Source organism: Hyperolius riggenbachi, chromosome 7, assembly GCF_040937935.1.
Source record: "Hyperolius riggenbachi isolate aHypRig1 chromosome 7, aHypRig1.pri, whole genome shotgun sequence".
In the NCBI taxonomy this organism is placed as follows: domain Eukaryota; kingdom Metazoa; phylum Chordata; class Amphibia; order Anura; family Hyperoliidae; genus Hyperolius; species Hyperolius riggenbachi.
The window spans coordinates 312536997-312557603 of NC_090652.1; the positions used below are offsets into that span (position 1 = coordinate 312536997).

The 20607-nt window shown below is 48.9% G+C and overlaps 1 protein-coding gene across 1 annotated transcript in view; it reads right to left on the bottom strand.

The window, feature by feature from the left end:
• Positions 1–14157: 14157 nt before the first annotated feature.
• The window catches only part of LOC137525915 (leucine-zipper-like transcriptional regulator 1 homolog), a 30061-nt gene continuing 23611 nt past the window's right edge, over positions 14158–20607 (bottom strand). The window contains exons 5-8 of the mRNA XM_068247125.1: positions 18903–18943; positions 18695–18815; positions 16590–16776; positions 14158–15976 (exon numbers count right to left, since the gene is read on the bottom strand). Coding sequence (XP_068103226.1) covers positions 15394–15976; positions 16590–16776; positions 18695–18815; positions 18903–18943 — 932 coding nt within the window. The 3' untranslated portion in view covers positions 14158–15393. The remainder of the gene's footprint in view (positions 15977–16589; positions 16777–18694; positions 18816–18902; positions 18944–20607) is intronic.

Genomic DNA, 20607 nt, shown 5'->3' on the forward strand with positions numbered 1-20607 from the left:
CTGCTAGCATTTTGCGGATCTGCTAGCGGGTTTTGGTGTGCACCAGGCCTTACAAGAAATTGATCTTGCTGATCATGTGGGTTATGCTGGGAATACACGTTACGTTTTTTGCGTTTGATTCTCCCCGCTGATCTATTAGCCATTCGATTCTCTGATCTTATGTTTGTTTTTTCCATTCACTTCTATGAGAAATTGAGCAGAACAGAATAGAGCGGAGAATCGGACATGTAGGAATTTTATCATCGAAGGCATCTATCGGAACGATTCTCCTAAAAACGTAACGTGTATTCCCAGCTTCAGGCATATATAAGACACCGTCTTATATTAATTGTCGCTTCAAAAGATGTGCTAGGGCTTATTTTCAGAGGATGTCTTATTTTTGGGGGAATTACTGGTAGTTTTCCTATACAAATTGTATATACTGTATGTGGTTTGCAGATATTGGCTCGCACTTACCAGAAACTGATTCTGCTGCTCATGTGGGTAGGAGTATATTTCTTACAGGCAGAGAACTCTGTCAGGCTTCCCAGAGCTATGATAGGATCAGCTGTGTGTCCTGGGAAGAGGTGAAGTGCTGCTGATGCTTATCACACAACAGATCATGATAGCTGCCTCCAACAAAAACACAAATTGCCAGACACACATACAGGACTGTAGAACTCACATTATACTGCTGCTCTCCTGTATCCAGGCTTTGCATTACTTGCTGGTGTCATGTGGGCTGCTACTAGGGCTTACATTCGGGGGATGTCTTATATTTTAAGCATGCTAGGAATTCCTGCTAGTACTTATTCTCAGGGGATGCCTTATGTTAGGGGAAACGCGGTAGGTTTAGAGGGAAAAAAATATATACTAAACCTGGGGCATCCGTGTTCCAGGAGCGTCTTGTAGATGTTCTGCCCCAAATGTTGCCCTCCTGTCTGCCATTTGTCCTCGAGGTCCCCCCTCCCCCTATGTATTCCCCTCTGCCCGTGTATTTCTATGAGAATCTGCAGCTTGGCCCACCTAATCCAGCAGCGATGGCAGACCTCTCCTGCATGGCTCCCCCAGTGGGCAGAGGAGGATACACCGGGGAAGGGGGTGGTTGGGGGAGACACAGGGGGGCACAGTTAGGGGAGTCCCAGATATGGCTGCGGGTCGGCAGTTCATATTGCCAGGCTTTCCTAAATTGGGGACTCCCTGTATTTGGCATATAAGACTTTTTCTCCCCCTTTTTAGTGGAGAAAAAGATGCATCTTATGCCAACAAATATGGTAATTTGAGCTTCTTTGGTGGTCCTTGATGCCCCCATGTGCTGGCTCTGTGGCCGTACTTTAACCTCATGCATTTTTAGGCCCCTCCCTCACATTCGCACTGTGCGCAATGACACTTGTGTTGCTACGCGATTTCCATTCATTATAATGCGCTTGCATATTCTCATTGGTAACCATGCGTTGTGGGTTCCGCTGCAAAGCACGACGCTTGGGTAAAACCATCAGACTTTGTACAACTGATATCCCTGCAGATCAGGAAAGGGCCTAAAAAATGCGCTCACACTTATGTATTTCTCAACCTCCGAGCATTCTGGGAGACCAGAGATCTTTTCTACTGGCTTTAAGGGGAGGGGTATAAAAGACAAACTGCACTTACCTGGGGCTTCTTCCAGCTCCTGGCAGTCGGTGCCCTCGCTGCAGCTCCTCTCCCTCCCGGCATCCAGCAGTGAAGAAGCTGACCTCGCCAGGTCGGCTTCTGTGCGCTCCATGGTGGGGGAGTAACATAGTGTAGGGACGTCATCGGGTCTCTACTGCGCAGGCGCAAAACTACTGCGCCTGTGCAGTAGACACCAGATGACGTCACTTACACCACGTGACCCCCGCCGTGGAGCGCACAGAAGCTGACCCGGAAGCCGACCTGGCGAGGTCAGCTTCTTCACCGCTGGACGCCCGGAGGTAGAGGAGCTGCTACGAGGGCACCGATCAACTGCCAGGAGCTGGAAGAAGCCCCAGGTAAGTGCAGTTTGTTTTTTATATCATGCGCGGATCTTCCCTTTAAAGTATACCCGAAGTGACATGAGATAGACATGTGTATGTACAGTGCCTAGCACACAACTATGCTGTGTTCCTTTTTTTTCGGTCTCTGCCTGAAAGAGTTAAATATCAGGTATGTAAGTGGCTGACTCAGTCCTGACAAGAAGTGACCACAGTGTGACCCTCAGTGATAAGATATTATCCCTTTTTATCTGCTTCTTGCTCTCAGATGCCATTTTCTGCTAGGAAAGTGGTTTTTAGTTGTAATTTCTTATCAGTGAGGGTCACACTGTAGTCACTTCCTATCTGAGTCAGGACTGAGTCAGCCACTTACATACCTGATATTTAACTCTTTCAGGCAGAGAAAGGAAAAAAAAGGAACACAGTATAGTTGTGTGCTAGGCACTGTACATACCCATGTCTATCTCATCATGTCACCTCGGGGTATCCTTTAACCACTTAACGACCAGCTAACGCCCATAGGCGTCAGCAGGTCTTAAGTGGGTTACCATGGAAACTGCCGCTCGATCGAGTGGCCTTTCCATGTCAGTTCACGGAGGGTGCCTCGCGATCACGGCTCGCCGGCAAAATGTAAACAGGCGGGGAAGAAATCCCCGCTGTTAACATCATATGGCGCTGCTGCGCAGCAGCGCCGTAGGGCAGATCAGTGATCCCCGACCTCCGATTGGCCGGGGATCGCCGTCATTTGATAGGCTGAAGCCTATCCTACAATGCGCAGGACGGATATCTGTCCTGCGCACTTCACAGCCAGAGCGAGAGGGCGGAAGAGGTAGGGAGGGCGGAAAACGCTGCGGAGGGGGGCTTTGAGGAGCACCCCCCCGCTCGGCCACACAGAGCGGTGGCGATCAGACCCCCCCAGCAGGTCATCCCCCTAGTGGGGGAAAAAAGGGGGGGGGAAGTCTGATAGCCCTGCTGTATTCACGAGCTGTGCTGCGGGCTGCAGAGCCCACGCAGCACAGATCTCTAAAACTCAGCCCGGTCCTTAAGTGGTTAAAACTCTCAGAAAGGAACATTCCACAGAGATCACCTGGCAGTAGTAAAGATGTCATACACTTCATACACTTGTGATAAATGTTAGAATGTAAATCGGGGAGAGGAAAGATTTTACAATGGCCAAACACTGACTAAATCTATAAATTAATTGTATTATATTGTAAAAAAAAGATAAGCAATATACTCATTATGCTCTTTTTGCTACAGTTCCTCTATAAGTGCGTTCCTTGCCTTGGATTTGATTTTTTCCGTTGTGCTTCTATTACAAAATCCCTCCACAACAGTCCTAGTTAAGATTTGTCTTTAATATTGGCACATATTAATAATAACAAGAATATAGCATCACTCTTATATATAAAGGCATTATAGACATGTAAACATTAGCAGCTGTACAAGAGCTAAAATCAGCAATAGAAAAATAGTCACTATTCAATGTTTGTAAAACCGTAATACTCGCTGCTGTAATATAAGATCTATCGATATGGCTTATCAGACAAGGGGACAATCTGATCGTGGCTTAAATACTGTAGAGCAGAATTCATTTACCTGCATAGGACAGGAAGGGGTCTAATATAAATGTATATCTGCGGCCTTCTAGCTAGAGACCAACCCGATCATTTCAAATCTATTATTCCCAATTTAACAAACTGATCGTATTTTAGAATCGTTGATAAAAATTGTACCATAAAGGGTTGTCAACTTGTGCAATGAACCTGAAGTGAGAGGGATATGGAGGCTGTCATATTTATTTCATTTAAAAGGGACTCTGAGCACCTCTCATTGGCATGCCTTTAAAGGGAACCAGAGAGGAAGCACCCTTGTGTATTTTACCATATATATCAGTAAGAACATTAGAGCAAACACTTACCCTGCTCTCTGTTTCATCCTCACTGCTAAAAGTGTCTTATCAGCTGTGATAAGAATCCCGGACTGAGCATTCAGTCTGGCTTTGCAGGGAATAATTATAGCTGAGTCATTATAGCAGAGCCACAAGGGGGCAGGCTTGGGCTTGAAAAGACACCAGAGAAGACAGACTCAGCTATAATCTTTCCGTCGCAAAGCTAGACTGAGCAGCCTGAGTACTCAGTCAGGGATTCTTATCAGAGGTGATAACAGTCAGATTAAACAGAGAACAATGAAACAAAGAGCAGATTAGGTGTTTACTGTCATGTTCCCACTGATTTATAAGGTAAAATACAAGAGGGTGCTTCATCTCTGGTTCTCGTTAAGCCAGACGACTTCCAACAAAGTCGTGCTATGACCCCTATGGAGGAGCCTCTTGCAATGACCATGCGTGTCACTTCCTCTTCCTGCTTCATTCACTGATGCACTTCTCTAACAGAGAAAACAGGGGTGACCCAGAAGTTATAACACAGCCAAGATGGCAGCCACGATTTTAAAATTGAAATCAAACGAAAACGATTTGGTGTACATCGGCGATTCAGGCATCAAATGAAAGAGGAAAGCACAAGCTACAGAAAGGTATGCATCTTTAAGTACTTTGCAGTACTGGTCGGAGTCTTAAAGGCATGCCCATGATAGGTGCTCGGAGTCCCTTTAAACAATACCAGTTGCCTGGCAGTCCGCCTTATAATCTGCCTCTGCTAGATACACTTTGCAATTTCCTGTCAGATAGATGCAGAGAACTGATAATTTCTGACTTGTCTGATCTGCTCCCATCAATAATGGGATTGATTTTGTGCAGAAGGGATATGAAAATCGATTGGTTATTGATTTGGAGCAGATTGAATATGTCAGTAATTATTTGTTTGACCCAATGATTGGATGGGAAATTGCATGGTGTGTAGGGAGCATAATACTTTCAGCCATAGCTCATAGACGAGCCTGCAGCAGATCAGCTGTCATTAAAGTTAAATCTGGCTGGATTAGCTGCATGCTTGTTTCAGGTGTGTGATTAAGATACAATCGGCTAAGAGATTAGCACAACAGCCAGGCAACTGGTATTGTTTAATAAATATGGCAGCCTCCAGGTCCCTATCACAACCCCCAAACAGTCTGGCAGTGCATGCTGGGACCTGTAGTTCCTCAGAGACTGAGGGGTGGCAGGTGTGGATGTGACAATTATACTGTTGCCAGGTCCTGCTCTGTCACCTCTCTGTGGACTCTGCTGTGTCCCTTGAGGGCGCCACCCACTGTTCAGCGCCTGCAGCTACGCTGGTCTGATGAGGCTACACTGCTGTACCTGTCCTGTAGATGAGACATTCTCCGCATACCACACATTCCTCCGCTAATCCTGCAGTCCAGGCTGAACTGCTGTTATAACTCGTAATCTGGGCTGGGAACTCTGGCTGAGAAGTACAATGTTTATACAGAAACTGCAGCTTAAAGTGGACCTGAACTCAGAGTCCTCTCTGCTCTAAAAGATACACATCAGCAGAATGACCTTTAAAGTGAACCTGTTGTATTTTTTTTATATTAAAGGGAACCAGAGATGAAGCACCCTCAAGTATTTTACCACATATATCTGTGGGGACATTAGAGAAAACACCTACCCTGCACTCTGTTTCATTCTTCACTGTTCAGCCTGCTTGTTATCAGCCCTGATAAAATCCTCGACTGAGCATTCAGTCTGGCTTTGCCATAATGATTCCTGAGCAGAACCAGAAGGGGGCAGGCTTGGGCTTGAAAAGATATAAATATCTAAGATAAGACAGACTCTGCTCAGGACTCATTATAGCTAAGCCAGACGATGCTCAGACTGGGATTTTATCAGGGCTGATTAGAAGCAAGCTGTGCAGTGCAGACTGAAACAGAAAGCAAGGTAGGTGGTTTCTCTAATGTTCGCACTGATATATATGGTAAAATACATGAGGGTGCTCCGTCTCTGGTTATCTTTAAACAAACAAAAAAGTCCTTTCTTACAGCTGATACAAATACTAAAATAATTCTGTACTGTTTCTACTTCCTGATTCATGGAAGCAGACATATTGTTTACAGCCTGTGCTTTCAAATGGGTGCATCTACCATAGGCAGTCATGTGACACAGGGGGGGAGATTCAATTACAACTAGTAATTAGACACAAATGAGGGGGAATTAAACAGGATAAACTCTCTAAATACATACAGGGGGCATTTCTGATTTGTTTTCCTTGTATCCCGTGCAAGAGTTCAGGTCCACTTTTTAAAGAAAACCTAAGATAAAAATGTTATACATACCTGGTGCTTCCTCCAACCCATCCTCTCATATCGCTGCCCAGCTGCCGTCCTCCGCTCCGGTACTGGGTCCTGTAAGTTCTGCTAGTTGCAGCCAGTCTGAAGTAAGAGAAGTGCGCTCATTGCGTATCTCTGCAGCAGCCGCCGCCGGAGAGATACGTAGAGGATAAACTTCTCCTACTTCAGACTGGCCCCGACTGGCAAAACTTATGGGACCCGGTACTGAAGAGGGAGAAGGCTGAGGATGGCAGCGTGGGGGCGATTGGAGCGCAGGGGGCTATAGGAAGCACCAGGTATGTATAAAGCTTATATTACAGTTCAGCTCTGGTTTATTGTGTTTGGAGGAGGAGGGTCAATGTAATGTAAAACCTGTATCCAGCATGCTCGCTAGGATCTTATCCTAAACAAACATGCCATGTACCACCCCAATACCTAATGCCTGGTACACACCATGCAATTTCAGGTCAGATTGCTTATTTCCGACAGGTCCAATCTGATTTCTGATCGATTTTTGTATAGAAGTGGTCAGAAAAACCATTTGGAAATCAGATCGGAAGTGTCCGAAATAATCGATCCGACCTATCTGATGGGAAATTGCACAGTGTGTACAGGTGTAAGGAGGGAAGTCTCTCCATACCATAGAAGCTTTCTCAGTCCCCTCTCCCTCCAGTGTTGCGCTGCTGACCCCTTTTTCCGCCATCGTGACTTCTCGGCAAGTTTCAGAAGTTCTTGTGTCTCCGAGTGCCGTAGAATGCGGGCGCAGCCATGCTGAGCATGCGTAAACGTGACCACACACCATACAATTTATTTAATTTTTTTTTTTTTTTTTTTGCTTCTATCTCAAACTTCGAAAAAGAAACCCTGAAATTCGATCGGATTTCTCGATCAAAAAAAAAAAAAAATTTTTTTCGGGACAACCGATCGTATTTATTGAATTGGTGTAAAATTGTATGGTGTGTGTGGCCACCTTAAGCCCAGACTCTCGTGCGCAGATCTGCTGGTCTTGGTACTTGTATGATTATTTCTGAGGCTTGTCGGGGAGGGTGAAGGAGATTTCCCGCTGAGCTGGTTGTATAACGTCACTGGGGGACCCAGCGGTGAAACGAGGGGACAGCGAGATGACTGGGAACGCCCTTATGCTGGGCATACACGGCTCGATCAATTCCCCACTCGATTCCCTTATCTTCCGCTCGTTTTTGTTATATTTTTGCATTGTCCTCCATGCAGAATCGAGCGACGAAACGATCGGGCGGGAGATTGAACATGTCAGATATTATCTATCGAGCCATCTAAATGGCTCAGAATCGAGCCGTGTATTCCCAGCATTAAAGATCCAGGCCCATATGCAATTAAGGCCTCTTTTCCACGGACTGTTGAGCTGTGTGCTCAGCAAGCAGTTGCCAGGCAGCAGCGAGCAGTTACGACAGTTTGAGAGGCATTTCACTGCCTAACAGACCGTGGAAAAGAGGCCTAACACAGTATGGCCTCTTTTCCTTGAACTGTGTGCTCAGCAAGCAGATACCAAGCAGCAGTTGTGAGAGTTTGAGAAGCATTTCACTGCCTGTAAACAGTTTGTGGAAAAGAGGCCTAACGTTTTCTCCCAGGTGATATTTTTCAAGATTTGTAAAAAAAATAAAATAAAAATAAACACCTTTTAAACCACTAGCAAGCAAACAAATATTAAGAATAGTTTTGGCAGCAGTTCTTTACCTACTTTGTGGTATTTTTTCCCCTTGCAAAGTGCTAAAAAGTTCTTTTAAATTGAAGATAAAAAATGATCTCCTAGGAGAGAAAGTGAATTGCATGCGGGCCCCAGAGTCTTCCCTCTTCTTTAGGTAAATATTTCAGTTCATTTCAGGTTGACTCTGAGCCGTGTACACACGCTAGCCTGTCGTCAGCTGCAGCTCTAGTGTGTGATGTCAGCAGACACTACTTCTCAGGCCAGATTTGTATGACATCACAAGCAGCTGTCTCTCTGAGTATTTAAACGTGGCCACACACGATACAATAAAATGATCCAATTTTACAGCAATTCGATAAATAATCGGATTTTACAAAAAATCAAGTTTTTTTTTTTTTTTCTATTCAAGCAAGAAATCCAATTGGAGTTTTCCTTTTTATTCAATAAGAGTCTATTGGGAGTGCTGGATTTTTCTGATCAATTTTTTTTTTTGAAGATTGAATGGTGTGTGGTAAATTGCTAATTTCCTTATATATTCTCACAAGCAATTTTCTCAGTTTCAAAAAAAAAAATAAAAAATTCATAATTGGTTAAAAATTTACCACACGTTTAAATGTTACAATCAGTTAGAAAAAATGATGCAATTATTGAATTGAAAAGATATTTTAAAAATTGTATGCTGTGTGTGGCCACCTTAAGAGGCATACTTGGCTTCAGAGAAGACTGCCGGCAGATCTGCGACCTCCAGAAGAATAATTCACATAGGAGAAAACGATGAACGCATTGCATGGAAGCAGTCTCAGGGTGTGTACACACATCCAATTTTGATTGGCCAATTTTAGCACCTTAACCACTTAACGACCGCCTAACGCCCATAGGCGTCGGCGGGTCGTTAGTGATATAGCATGGAAACGGCCGATCGATCAAGCGGCCTTTCCATGCCAGTTCACGGAGGCTGTCTCCGTGAACAGCCGGAGAGCCGCCGATCGCGGCTAGCCAACTAACTGTAAACAGGCGGGGAAGAAATCCCGCTGTTTACATCACACGGCGCTGCTGCGCAGCAGCGCCGTGACGTAGATCGGCGATCCCCGGCCTCTGATTGGCCGGGGATCGCCGGCATATGATAGGCTGAAGCCTATCCTCCAATGTGCAGGACGGAAATCCGTCCTGCGCAGCCCATGGAGGGAGAGGGAGGTAAGGGGAAGGAGGGAGCGCCGAAAACGCTGCAGAGGGGGGCTTTGAAGAGCCCCCCCAACAGATCAAAAACAGCCAGCGGCGATCAGACCCCCCCAGCAGGACATCCCCCTAGTGGGGAAAAAAGGGGGGGAAGTCTGATCGCCAAGGCTCACTCCTGATCGGTGCTGCGGGCTGGAGAGCCCACGCAGCACCGATCAGTGCAGAAAGCCCTGGTCCTTAAGTGGTTAATGTAGTGGGTGAGCTTACCTAATCAATTTGTTCATATTTTGCAAAACTTGTTGGCATTCATACTACACAGAATGTGGTAAAATTGTCCAATCAAATTTGGATGTGTGTAGGCACCCTCAATGTCAGATAAGGACAGAGACGATGGCACCGTAGTGCTAACCGAACAGTGTAGCCAATCAAACATGCTTCCCAAGTCCTGACCATTCCCACTGGCCCAATTCACAGCTATGTACAATTCGCACCGCACGGAGTATCTCGATTCTTGAGATCGGTGATGGAGAATGATTAGACTGAATCTGACAAGAATAATGGCCGCTTCCTATCTGACAGTCCGTCTTCAACTACGGGTGGCAACGAGAGTCATTTCTCTCCACAGCGGGGGAAACACTGGCCACGCCCCCACCCAGCATGTGGCCTCTAGATAAACAGAGATCCCTCCCTTTGGCCTCATTCCTGCATCATTATATCCATTGCAGAGCAGTTGTGCAAATGCGGAGACTTCAGGACAAAGGCAAAGCTCAGTAGATGTAATGTCCCTTCTTCATTTTTATATAATCGGCACCAGAGATGTCAGTGAGATGCAAATAATTTCAGGTTGATGCAGGATTATGCAAATTGACCAATTGCATGTTACTTCAGCAGGATTTGGTTCATTTTCAAGCTACATACGTTTGTGTACAAATTTGCATAAAATTACATCAACTTGAAATTATTTGCATCTCACTGATCACCCATACCCACATTTTTGCAGGCAAAATTGATAACTCCGATCAAATCTACCGATTTATAATGCAATGAGCTGCATAGACCGATTGTAATTGCAATAGATTTTTGCTGCAAATTGATGAATATTATGGATGGTAAATTTCAATCAATCAGATGTGGTGGGGGAGTGGCCATGGATTCCATGGTAAAATCTGTGTGTAATATAGGAAGGATCATCAGAGAGTGATTGATCTGTTTGCCACAAATTGCACATTGGCCACCTTGAAGGACAACAGTTAAACAATGCCAGTTGCCTGGCAGCCCTGCTGGTCTATACGGCTGCAGTAGTGTCTGAATCACACACCAGAACCAAGCATGCAGCTAATCCAGTCAGATCTGACAATAATGTCAGAAACACCTGATTTGCTGCATGCTTGTTCAGGGGCTATGGCTGAAAGTATCAGAGTCAGAGGATCAGCAGTATAACCAGGCAACTGGTAATATAAATATGGCAGCCTACATATAACTCTCACTTCAGTTGTCCTTTAATGATTCTGAACTTGGACCAATCAAATACAGCAGCAATCATTTCCAAGCTGAGTTGATGCAGGATTATGAAAATTCTGTATGAAATCATATGTGGCATCAAATTAAACCATGGTGGGGTTTGATTGGTCCAGTTTCGAGCTGCATAGATTTGCATACAAAACTCTGCATCAACTCTGTGATTTGCATGTCACTGACCATTAAGGATGGCCCTGCTTGGGGGAACTCATGGAGAAGCATGTGATCGGTTTGATCAGCTGATAGGCTTGTAAGGTCCTGATTTGCTGTGATGACTTCCTGGTTTAACACCTGATCAGGACAAGCAAATCAGAACCGTACAAATCTATCAGATGATCAAATTGATCACAAGCTTCTCAATGAGTTCTTCTAAGCAGGACTATTACTACTGACCATCCCTAATGTTACCCAGGCTCCCTCGCATTAGCACCAGACATTGGAGTGATTTGCGCATCAGGCTTGCTTTGTAACAGCAGGAAAGAAATGTGCTAATAGTAAATAAAGAAACAGACTACGGAGTTTTGCAGCCGGCGGTTCTCCACTTGTTGGAGAACTACAGAGACCAGAGTTACTGAGACAGCGTCAGGCTGGAGAGACCCGGACACGCTGGCATGGATCTGTCTAGTGTGTACCCCGTAGCTGCGCCATATCGGTGCCTGGTGGGGATTTCTGAGATTGACAGCAGAGATCCGCATCGTACACGCTACATGAAACATGTTCGATAACGTCCGCTTGTGCTGACAATCTAGTGAGCGTACAGCGCCACCCGATGCCTAGGGCAGAAATTGGCTCGGCAGATCAATTTGGCCAATCAAGGGCTGGGAGCATTGTCCTTCACCCTCACCCTACGCAACGCCACCCCCCCCCCCCCTTCTTCTCGGCCGTGCACCCCTCTGTGAACGAGGGCGGCTGCACTGCACAATAGCATGGAGCTGCATGTACAGACACAGGCTGTCTTACATCTGCACAGTCCAGCCGCAATCCTTGTCGTACAGTTTCAGAGGGTCCCAGCCCTGGAACGGCGAGCTTGAGGGGGTGGGGCTTCTCCCTACTCAGGTAAGTATCTTTTTGTCACGTTAAAAGTTTAAAAACACGACTCAACACATTCAATAATGTTTTTGGATTGCGTAAGAAAGGGTTAAAACCACCAACGGATTTGTATTTGCATCTATCTCCCAGATGGCATTTCCTCTCACTTCCTACCAGCGCCTCCACCCCACCAATAAAGTGTGCTTTTCACCGTCTGTGTTACCGCTTAAGACACCCGCCCACTTCCTGTTGTATTGCACCCAGCAAGGCGAAGAGGAAGTCTCCCTAAAGGCAGAGACACACTGCAGAGCGCTTTTCAATCAGTTTTTAAAAAAATAATAAAAAAAACGTTCCCATTACCTTGCATTAGAACTGTGGTAAAAGCACCACGATCATCAAAAATCACAATCGCAGAAATTTTAGGCTGCAGTAGTAACTGAAACAAGCATGCAGCTAATCCAGTCTGACTTAAAGGGATACTGTATGGGGGGTCGGGGGAAAATGAGTTGAACTTACCCGGGGCTTCTAATGGTCCCACGCAGGCATCCTGTGCCCGTGCAGCCACTTACCGATTCTCCGGCCCCGCCTCCAGTTCACTTCTGGAATTTCAGACTTTGAAGTCTGAAAACCACTGTGCCTGCGTTACCGTGTCCTCACTTACCCTGATGTCACCAGGAGCGCACGGCGCAGGCACAGACCATACTAGGCCTGCGCAGTACGCTCCTGGTGCCATCAGCGGGAGCGAGGACACGGCAACGCAGGCGCAGTGGTTTTCAGACCTTAAAGGGAAGGTTCAGGGACTATCTGAAAAAAATAAAAATCCCCATCCACTTACCTGGGGCTTCCTCCAGCCCGTGGCAGGCAGGAGGTGCCCTCGGCGCCGCTCCGCAGGCTCCCGGTGGTCTCCGGTGGCGCGCCCGACCTGGCCAGGCCGGCGGCCAGGTCGGGCTCTTCTGCGTCCCACGCCGGCGCTCTGACGTCATCGGACGTCCTCCGGGCTGTACTGCGCAGGCGCAAAACTACTGCACCTGCGCAGTACAGCCCGGAGGACGTCCGATGACGTCAGCGCGCCGGCATGGGACGCAGAAGTACCGAGCCTTGGAGCGCAGAAGAGCCCGACCTGGCCGCCGGCCTGGCCAGGTCGGGCGCGCCACCGGAGACCACCGGGAGCCTGCGGAGCGGCGCCGAGGGCACCTCCTGCCTGCCACGGGCTGGAGGAAGCCCCAGGTAAGTGGATGGGGATTTTTATTTTTTTCAGATAGTCCCTGAACCTTCCCTTTAAAGTCTGAAACTCCAGAAGTGAACCAGAGGCGGGGCCGGAGCATCGGTGAGTGGTTGCACGGGCACAGGATGTCTGCAGGGGACCATTAGAAGCCCCGGTTAAGTTCAACTCATTTTCCCCCGACCCCCTACAGTATCCCTTTAAGTCAGAGCTCCTGATCTGCATGCTTGTTCAGGGGCTGTGGCTAAAAGTATTAAGCTGGGTACACACAGTACAATTTTCCGTCAGATCAACCAGATAATTTCCGACCGGTCTGATTGATCGAATTCCAATCGATTTTGCGTAGTTATCAACCGAAAATCTATTGCATTATTGAACAGTAACAATCTGGATGTCTACACACGGTGCAGCTTTTTTTTATCAGATCACCAGTCGATCTGATGGAAAATTGTACCCTGTGTATGAAACTTAAGACAGAGGATCAGCAGGACAGCCAGGCAATTGCAGTAAAATCATGGCAAAATGACCGCACTCATCCAAAAATCACAATTTGAATGCAAGTCAATGGGAGAGCGTTTGTAAAAACGAAAACGCATGAAAAGTGCTCTGCAGTGTGTCTCTTCCCTGAGGGCCGGTTCACATGGACGGCTGCTGCCCTCATCGTTTAGTGTCGGGGTCCATTGCGTCCAGCACTGAGCTGAAGGGGAGCATTCATCTCTTTACCCTTACCATTGATTTCGCAAGCACTGCGTTCGAGACGCTGAATGTAGCTTCTAGTGGCTGTGGTTCCATATCCCCCCTGGAGGCTCAGAATGTTACCTGACAACAAACTAACAGAAAACGATGGGAAACAATGCTTAAAGAGAACCCGAGGTGTGTTTGAAGAATGTTATCTGCATACAGAGGCTGGATCTGCCTATACAGCCCAGCCTCTGTTGCTATCCCAAACCCCCCTAAGGTTCCCCTGCACTCTGCAATCCCTCATAAATCACAGCCGTGCTGTGAGGCTGTGTTTACATCTGTAGTGTCAGTCTCAGCTGCTCCCCCGCCTCCTGCATAGCTCCGGTCCCTTCCCCCGTCCCTTCCCTCCAATCAGCAGGGAGGGAAGGGATGCAGGCGGGGACTGGAGTTCTGCAGGAGGCGGGGAGAGCAGCAGACTGACACTATAGAGATAAACACAGCCAGCTCTGACAAGCTGTTTGTCACCAGCGTGGCTGCGATGTATGAGGGATTGCAGAATGCAGGGGGACCTTAGGGGGGTTTGGGATAGCAACAGAGGCTGGGCTGTATAGGCAGATCCAGCCTCTGTATGCAGATAATATTCTTCAAACCCACCTCGGGTTCTCTTTAAAGCTTTTCTGCTCGGTAGCAGAACAGCATCTGAGCACATGAAACAAGTCACCGGCAGTCGGCCATGTGAAACTGGCGCTGAAAGTCACTGGCAAACCGGCTGTGTGAAACCGGTGCTGAAACTACTCACCGGCAGCCAGCCTTGTGAAATGGACCCTAATGTGCACAAATCGCAAAAAACATGTGAGAAAGGATCTAACTGTCTCTAAAAGTTTAAAGGCAAGGCAAGAGGGACATGAAGGCTGCCATATTTATTTCTTTTTAAATAATACCAGTTGCCTGGAAGCCCGGCTGATCTATTTGGCTGCAGTAGCGTATGAATAACGCTAGAAACTAGTGATGGGTCGTTCGCGAACGAGCCTGCTCTTTGCTGCGAACGACAAGAGCCGGTTCTCAGTTTTAAAAGAGCCGATGCCTCAGCCGCCCCACACAGCTCTGCTTTGCTCTGTAATAAAGGGCGCTCAGGCATGCTGGGAGATGTAGTCCTCCTCTTGCAGCTTGTAGGAGTGTATGGGGCGGAGCAGAGCAGTAGTAGGAGGGATTGCCCCAGTCAGAGAAGCAGCCTGGAGTTGTCATGGAGACGGGGGTGGGGCTTTTACTCCGATTCTGAGTGGTGTGTAGTGATATTTAATGAAGAGCCGATTCAGAGCCGTAAGAGCCGGCTCTTTAATGGGAGCCGATTCAGAAGAGCCGATTCTCTGAAAAGAGCCGGAATTCCCATCACTACTAGAAACAAGCATGCAGCTAATCCAGTCACACTTCAGTCACCTGATCTGCATGCTTGTTCAGGTGCTATGGCTGAAACTTTTAGAGACACAGGATCAGCAGGACAGCCAGGCAACTGGTATTGCTTAAAAGGAAATAAATATGGCAGCCTCCTCCTCCCCATGAAGTGAGAGCACTTCAGTTGTCCATTAAGCCCGAGTTTGTCTTAGTAAATCGGATGGATATCCTCACCTTTCTGGGAATTATGTCTAACGATGGTCATGTCTAGGAGAATTCATGGAGAAGCATGTGATTTGTCTGGTCAGCTGATAGATATGCAAAGCTCTAATTGGTTGTGATCACTTCCTGCTTTTAACACATGATCATGACTAGCAAATCAGAGACTTCCATATCCATCACCTGACCAAACTGATCACATGCGACTTCTCCTAGACACGCCCATCACTAACTGTGTCCCCACAAACCTCTGGAGAACCACCGACTGCAAAAGGCCATCGTTATTCCAGTCTGATGTAAGCGATGGAGATCCCACCATGCCTGGAGAGCGGTTTCCCGCCCATCACCAGGAAGATGTCCTCATTCTCCGCCTCTGTCCTCCTGCGTGAGTCAGTCTGCTGCTCGCCCGTTTCCTCCTCTTCCCCGGACAAGGTGAAGCACTCGTTCTCGTAGCTGCTGAGCTGTAGCTCCTCTGCGGGGTCAGTTGAGGAACAGGAGCAGAATATAGGGCTGGCCGGTGGCTCTGTCAGAGTCTGCATCTCGATCAGCTCTGAGGTAGACACTGCGGCCACTCTGTTGGCTCCCCATGAGTGGGGGGGATAGAGTCTGTAGCCATCGTCGCTCTCCCCGTTCAGTTCAGAGCTGGTCCTGCGGGAGGGGCGGCCCAGCGGAGCCACGCAGTGATACATCCGGGCGCAGTCGTTGCGCTCCTTTCCTTGCGACACCTTCTTCCAGGACTTGGAGGTGAAATTGTATTTCCACAGATTGCTGGTGGGGTTGCGAGAGGCAAGTCCTCCACCGATGATCCACAGACACTCCCGATGGACCAGCGAGGCGTGACCGACCAGCTTAGGTGGGCCGGAGCTGTGCAAAGCAAAAACACGACACTCAGATCAGTCTGGATAAAACGAGAGTTTTCTAATGTAAAGTGTCACTGTAAAGGTGGCCATACACTGATAGATTTGCAGCAGATTCAACCATCAGATAGATTTCTGTCAGATGGTTGTCAAGTCCAATCTGACAGGAATCTGATGTGTGCCACACACTAGGAACAGATTTCCAATAGATTTCAGAATGAAATCTATTCGAAATCTATCTAAATGCATTATTGCACCATTACTTATTATTTATTTATTGTATTTATAAAGCGCCAACAGACCATTAGATCCAATGCAACTCTGTGGGCCATGGATCTGCTGCCATACAGTTAATATTCACTTTTCCTTATTATTACAGATGGTCGGTTTGATGCTAATAATTTTCACTTGCATGCGAATTGGAGGGGGCATTTTATTTATCCAACTTCAGGCTGCATACTATTTTCATTTAATTTGCATGCAAGATGGAATTATTCGCACCCCACGGCCATCGTTAGGATGTGCGTTTTTCGCTGCAGGACGCCGGGTATTTGTCGCCCCGGGTGCAGGCGTCACACCTCACACTCGGTGACAATACAAGGTCACATGATCAGACGCACCTGGTTTTTATGCAGGACCAGTTGTGTCGGCGGAAGTCGAACCTCCAGAAGTCGTTCTGCTCGTCCATGTTCTTCAGGCCCCCGAACAGGTACATGGCGGCGTTGTGCGTGACGCTGGAGTGGCCGTGGCGAGGTCCTGGGCCGAGGCCCCGGGTGCGCGGACTGAGCGCTGACCACCGCTGGGCGTCTGCGGAAGAGGAAGTCACAGGTCACGAGACATTCTCCACCGACGTGTGTCCGGCCAGATCAACCAATACCCAACAAGCAACTCTGCAAACCCGGACCAACCAGCCAGATAATCCCGCTACAACACAAGTGTCAAACAAGGCCCGCGGGCCGAATGCGGCCCTCCTCGCCATTCTATGTGGCCCCCGAGAGCTTCCAATGTCCATCATTGTAAGAAGTAAAAGAAAGACAGCACACTGCCCTCCTATTCAGAGGAGCACATCGGTGACAGTGTTTCTAACTGAAGCATTGTCAGTTTGAGCCGGAGTGCAGCAATAACCGACAGGAACCCCCAGTGAAATAAGCATGGGGACCTCTCCTTGGATCAACCCCCCCCCCCCCCAGTAACTGGTAAATCATATATACACACCCCTCCCCCCACCCCTTTCAGTGGAGCAGTGGAATGTTTACCTACTCCAGCGATAAGTTATCTCTTCTGTTCTTTTCAGCAGCCGCACGCTCTGAGCTTCCATACGGCCTTCTCCTGATCACGTGACCTGCCTCCGGAGCCAGCGGTATGCAAAATAAGAGCGTGTGACTCTCAGCAAGATCAGAGGAGGCTCGAAGCAGCACTGGGACAGGGAAACATTAACCTCCTTGGCGGTATGAAAAATACCGCCAGGAGGGAGCGCAGCAGTTTTTTTAAAAAACATTTTTTTTTAATCATGTAGCGAGCCGAGGGCTCGTTACATGATAGCCGCTGCTGAGCGGCATCCCCCCGCCCGCTTCGATCGCCTTCGGCGATCTCCGATCAGGAAATCCCGTTCATAGAACGGGATTTCCTGGAGGGCTTCCCCCGTCGCCATGGCGACGGGGCGGGATGACGTCACCGACGTCGGGACGTCATTGGGAGTCCCGGGCCACCCCTCGGCGCTGCCTGGCACTGATTGGCCAGGCAGCGCTGGGGTCTGGGGGGGGGGGGGGGGGGGGGCCGCGCGCCGCAGCAAATAGCGGCGATCGGGCGGGGGCCGGCGGCGATCAGAGTGCTGGCGCAGCTAGCAAAGTGCTAGCTGCGTCCAGCAAAAAAAAAAATTATGAAAATCGGCCCAGCAGGGCCTGAGCGGCACCCTCCGGCGGCTTACCCCGTGTCCAGCACGGGGTTACCGCTAAGGAGGTTAAACTGCTCCCGTGCGCTACTCTGCGGAAGGGGAGGAGCCTTAGGAGTGGGCCCCCACAGTTGCTATAGTTACACCAGATCATTTAATAAATGTTAAATCTTATTGAACAATTTAGCCCGCGACTTTTATACTATGTTGTAGATTTTGGCCCTTACATGATTGAGTTTGATACCCCTGCACTACACACAACACACAGCCACCATCTCCCGCAACTCTCAGAAATGTTCACTGTAATCTGATATGACCCAGGAAGCCCTCTAGCTGCAGATGCTGTGAGTGAATTCATATAGCCACTAATTACCACACCCGTCACTAAGATGTGATATGACCCAGGTGAAGGTAGATAATTCTAATCACTTGAAGTAAGAGAGATTTGGAGTCTGCAATATGTATTTCCTTTTAAGCAATACCAGTTGCCTGGCTGTTCTGCTGATCTCTTTGGCTGCAGTAGTGTCTGAATCACACCTAAAACAAGCATGCAACAAATCCAGTCACACTTCAGTCAGAGCACCTGATCTGCTGCATGCTTGTTCAGGGGCTATGGATAAAAGTATTAGAGGCAGAGGATCAGCAGGAAAGCCAGGCAACTGGTATTGTTTAAAAGGAAATAAATATGGCAGCCTCCATATACCTCTCACTCCAAGTAAATAATAGTAGACATTATTAAAATATCCAGATCTGTGCACTGGAGACACCTCACTAGATCCGGCTCCACATCTCAATACATAAACGTTCTAAGTAAATATTTATAGAGACAATTACCAAAGTAAAATACCCAGAATTCCTCCAGGACGCCCTTCATATCGATATACCCCCCGTAGAGGTACATGGCGGACTGGTAGACGGCGGCGCTGTGTCCCTTCCTGTTGATGGGCCGGCTCTCCTGCAACAGCGACATCCTGATTAGATCATCGCGTTATCGGGACGCAGCGAGGAGATAAGATTCATAAATCAGCAGAAATGAATTTACCTGACCGGCCGGAGACTTGTACTCACACCACTTCCTGGGCTCTGCAGGACACGAGACACAGCGTTACATACAAGGTCTGTCTATACTCCATTATATCCGCTAGTGCTGCAGACAGCCCCCCCCCCCCCCCCCTCTGCTCTATCCCACGCTGCAACCCTCACTGCTCTGTCCCCACCACTGACAGCTGCCCTCACTGCTCTGTCTCATGCTGCTGACAGCTACCCTCACTGCTCTGTCTCACGCTGCTGACAGCTGCCCTCACTGCTCTGTCCCACTCTGCTGACAGCTACCCTCACTGCTCTGTCTCACGCTGCTGACAGCTACCCTCGCTGCTCTGTCCCACGCCGCTGACAGCTACCCTCACTGCTCTGTCCCACGCAGCCGACAGCTACCCTCACTGCTCTGTCCCACGCCGCTGACAGCTACCCACACTGGTCTGTCCCATGCCACTGACAACTACCCACACTGCTCTGTCCCACGCTGCTGACAGCTACCCACACTGGTCTGTCCCACGCTGACTACAGATACCCTCACTGCTCTGTCCCAGCGACAGCTACCCTCACTGCTCTGTCCCACGCCGCCGACAGCTACCCTCACTGCTCTGTCCCACGCTGCCGACAGCTACCCTCACTGCTCTGTCCCACGCTGCCGACAGCTACCCTCACTGCTCTGTCCCACACCACTGACCGTTACCCTCACTTCTCTGTCCCACGCTGCTAACTACCCACACTGCTCTGTCCAACGCTGACTACAGCTACCCTTACTGCTCTGTCCCACGCTGACTACAGACACCCTCACTGCTCTGTCCCACGCTGCTGAAAGCTCCTCTCACTGCTCTGTCCCACGCTACTGACAGCTACCCTCACTGCTCTGTCCCATGCTGCCGACAGCTACCCTCACTACTGCTCTGTCCCACGCTGCCGACAGCTACCCTCACTGCTCTGTCCCATGCTGCTGACAGCTACCCTCACTGCTCTGTCCCATGCTGCTGACAGCTACCCTCACTGCTCTGTCCCACGCTACTGGCAGCTACCCTCACTGTTCTGTCCCACGCTAATGACAGCTACTCTAACTGCTCTGTTCCACCTATAGCTGCCCTCACTGCTCTATCCCACGCCACTGAAAGCTACCCTCACTGCTTTGTCTGATGCGGCCTACAGCTGCCCACACTCCTATCCTCTGCTGCTGACAGCTACCCTCACTGCTCTGTCCCACGCCACCGACAGCTACCCTCACTACTCTGTCCCACGCCACTGACCGCTAACCCCACTGCTCTGTCCCACACCGCTGACAGCTACCCTCACTGCTCTGTCCCACGCCGCTGAAAGCTACCCTCACTGCTCTGTCCCATGCCGCTGAAAGCTACCCTCACTGCTCTGTCCCACGCAGCTAACGGCTACCCTCACTGCTCTGTCCCATGCTGCTGACAGCTACCCACACTGGTCTGTCCCACGCCACTGACGACTACCCACACTGCTCTGTCCCACGCTGCTGACAGCTACCCACACTGGTCTGTCCCACGCTGACTACAGATACCCTCACTGCTCTGTCCCACGCCGCCGACAGCTACCCTCACTGCTCTGTCCCACGCTGCCGACAGCTACCCTCACTGCTCTGTCCCACGCTGCCGACAGCTACCCTCACTGCTCTGTCCCACACCACTGACAGTTACCCTCACTTCTCTGTCCCACGCTGCTAACTACCC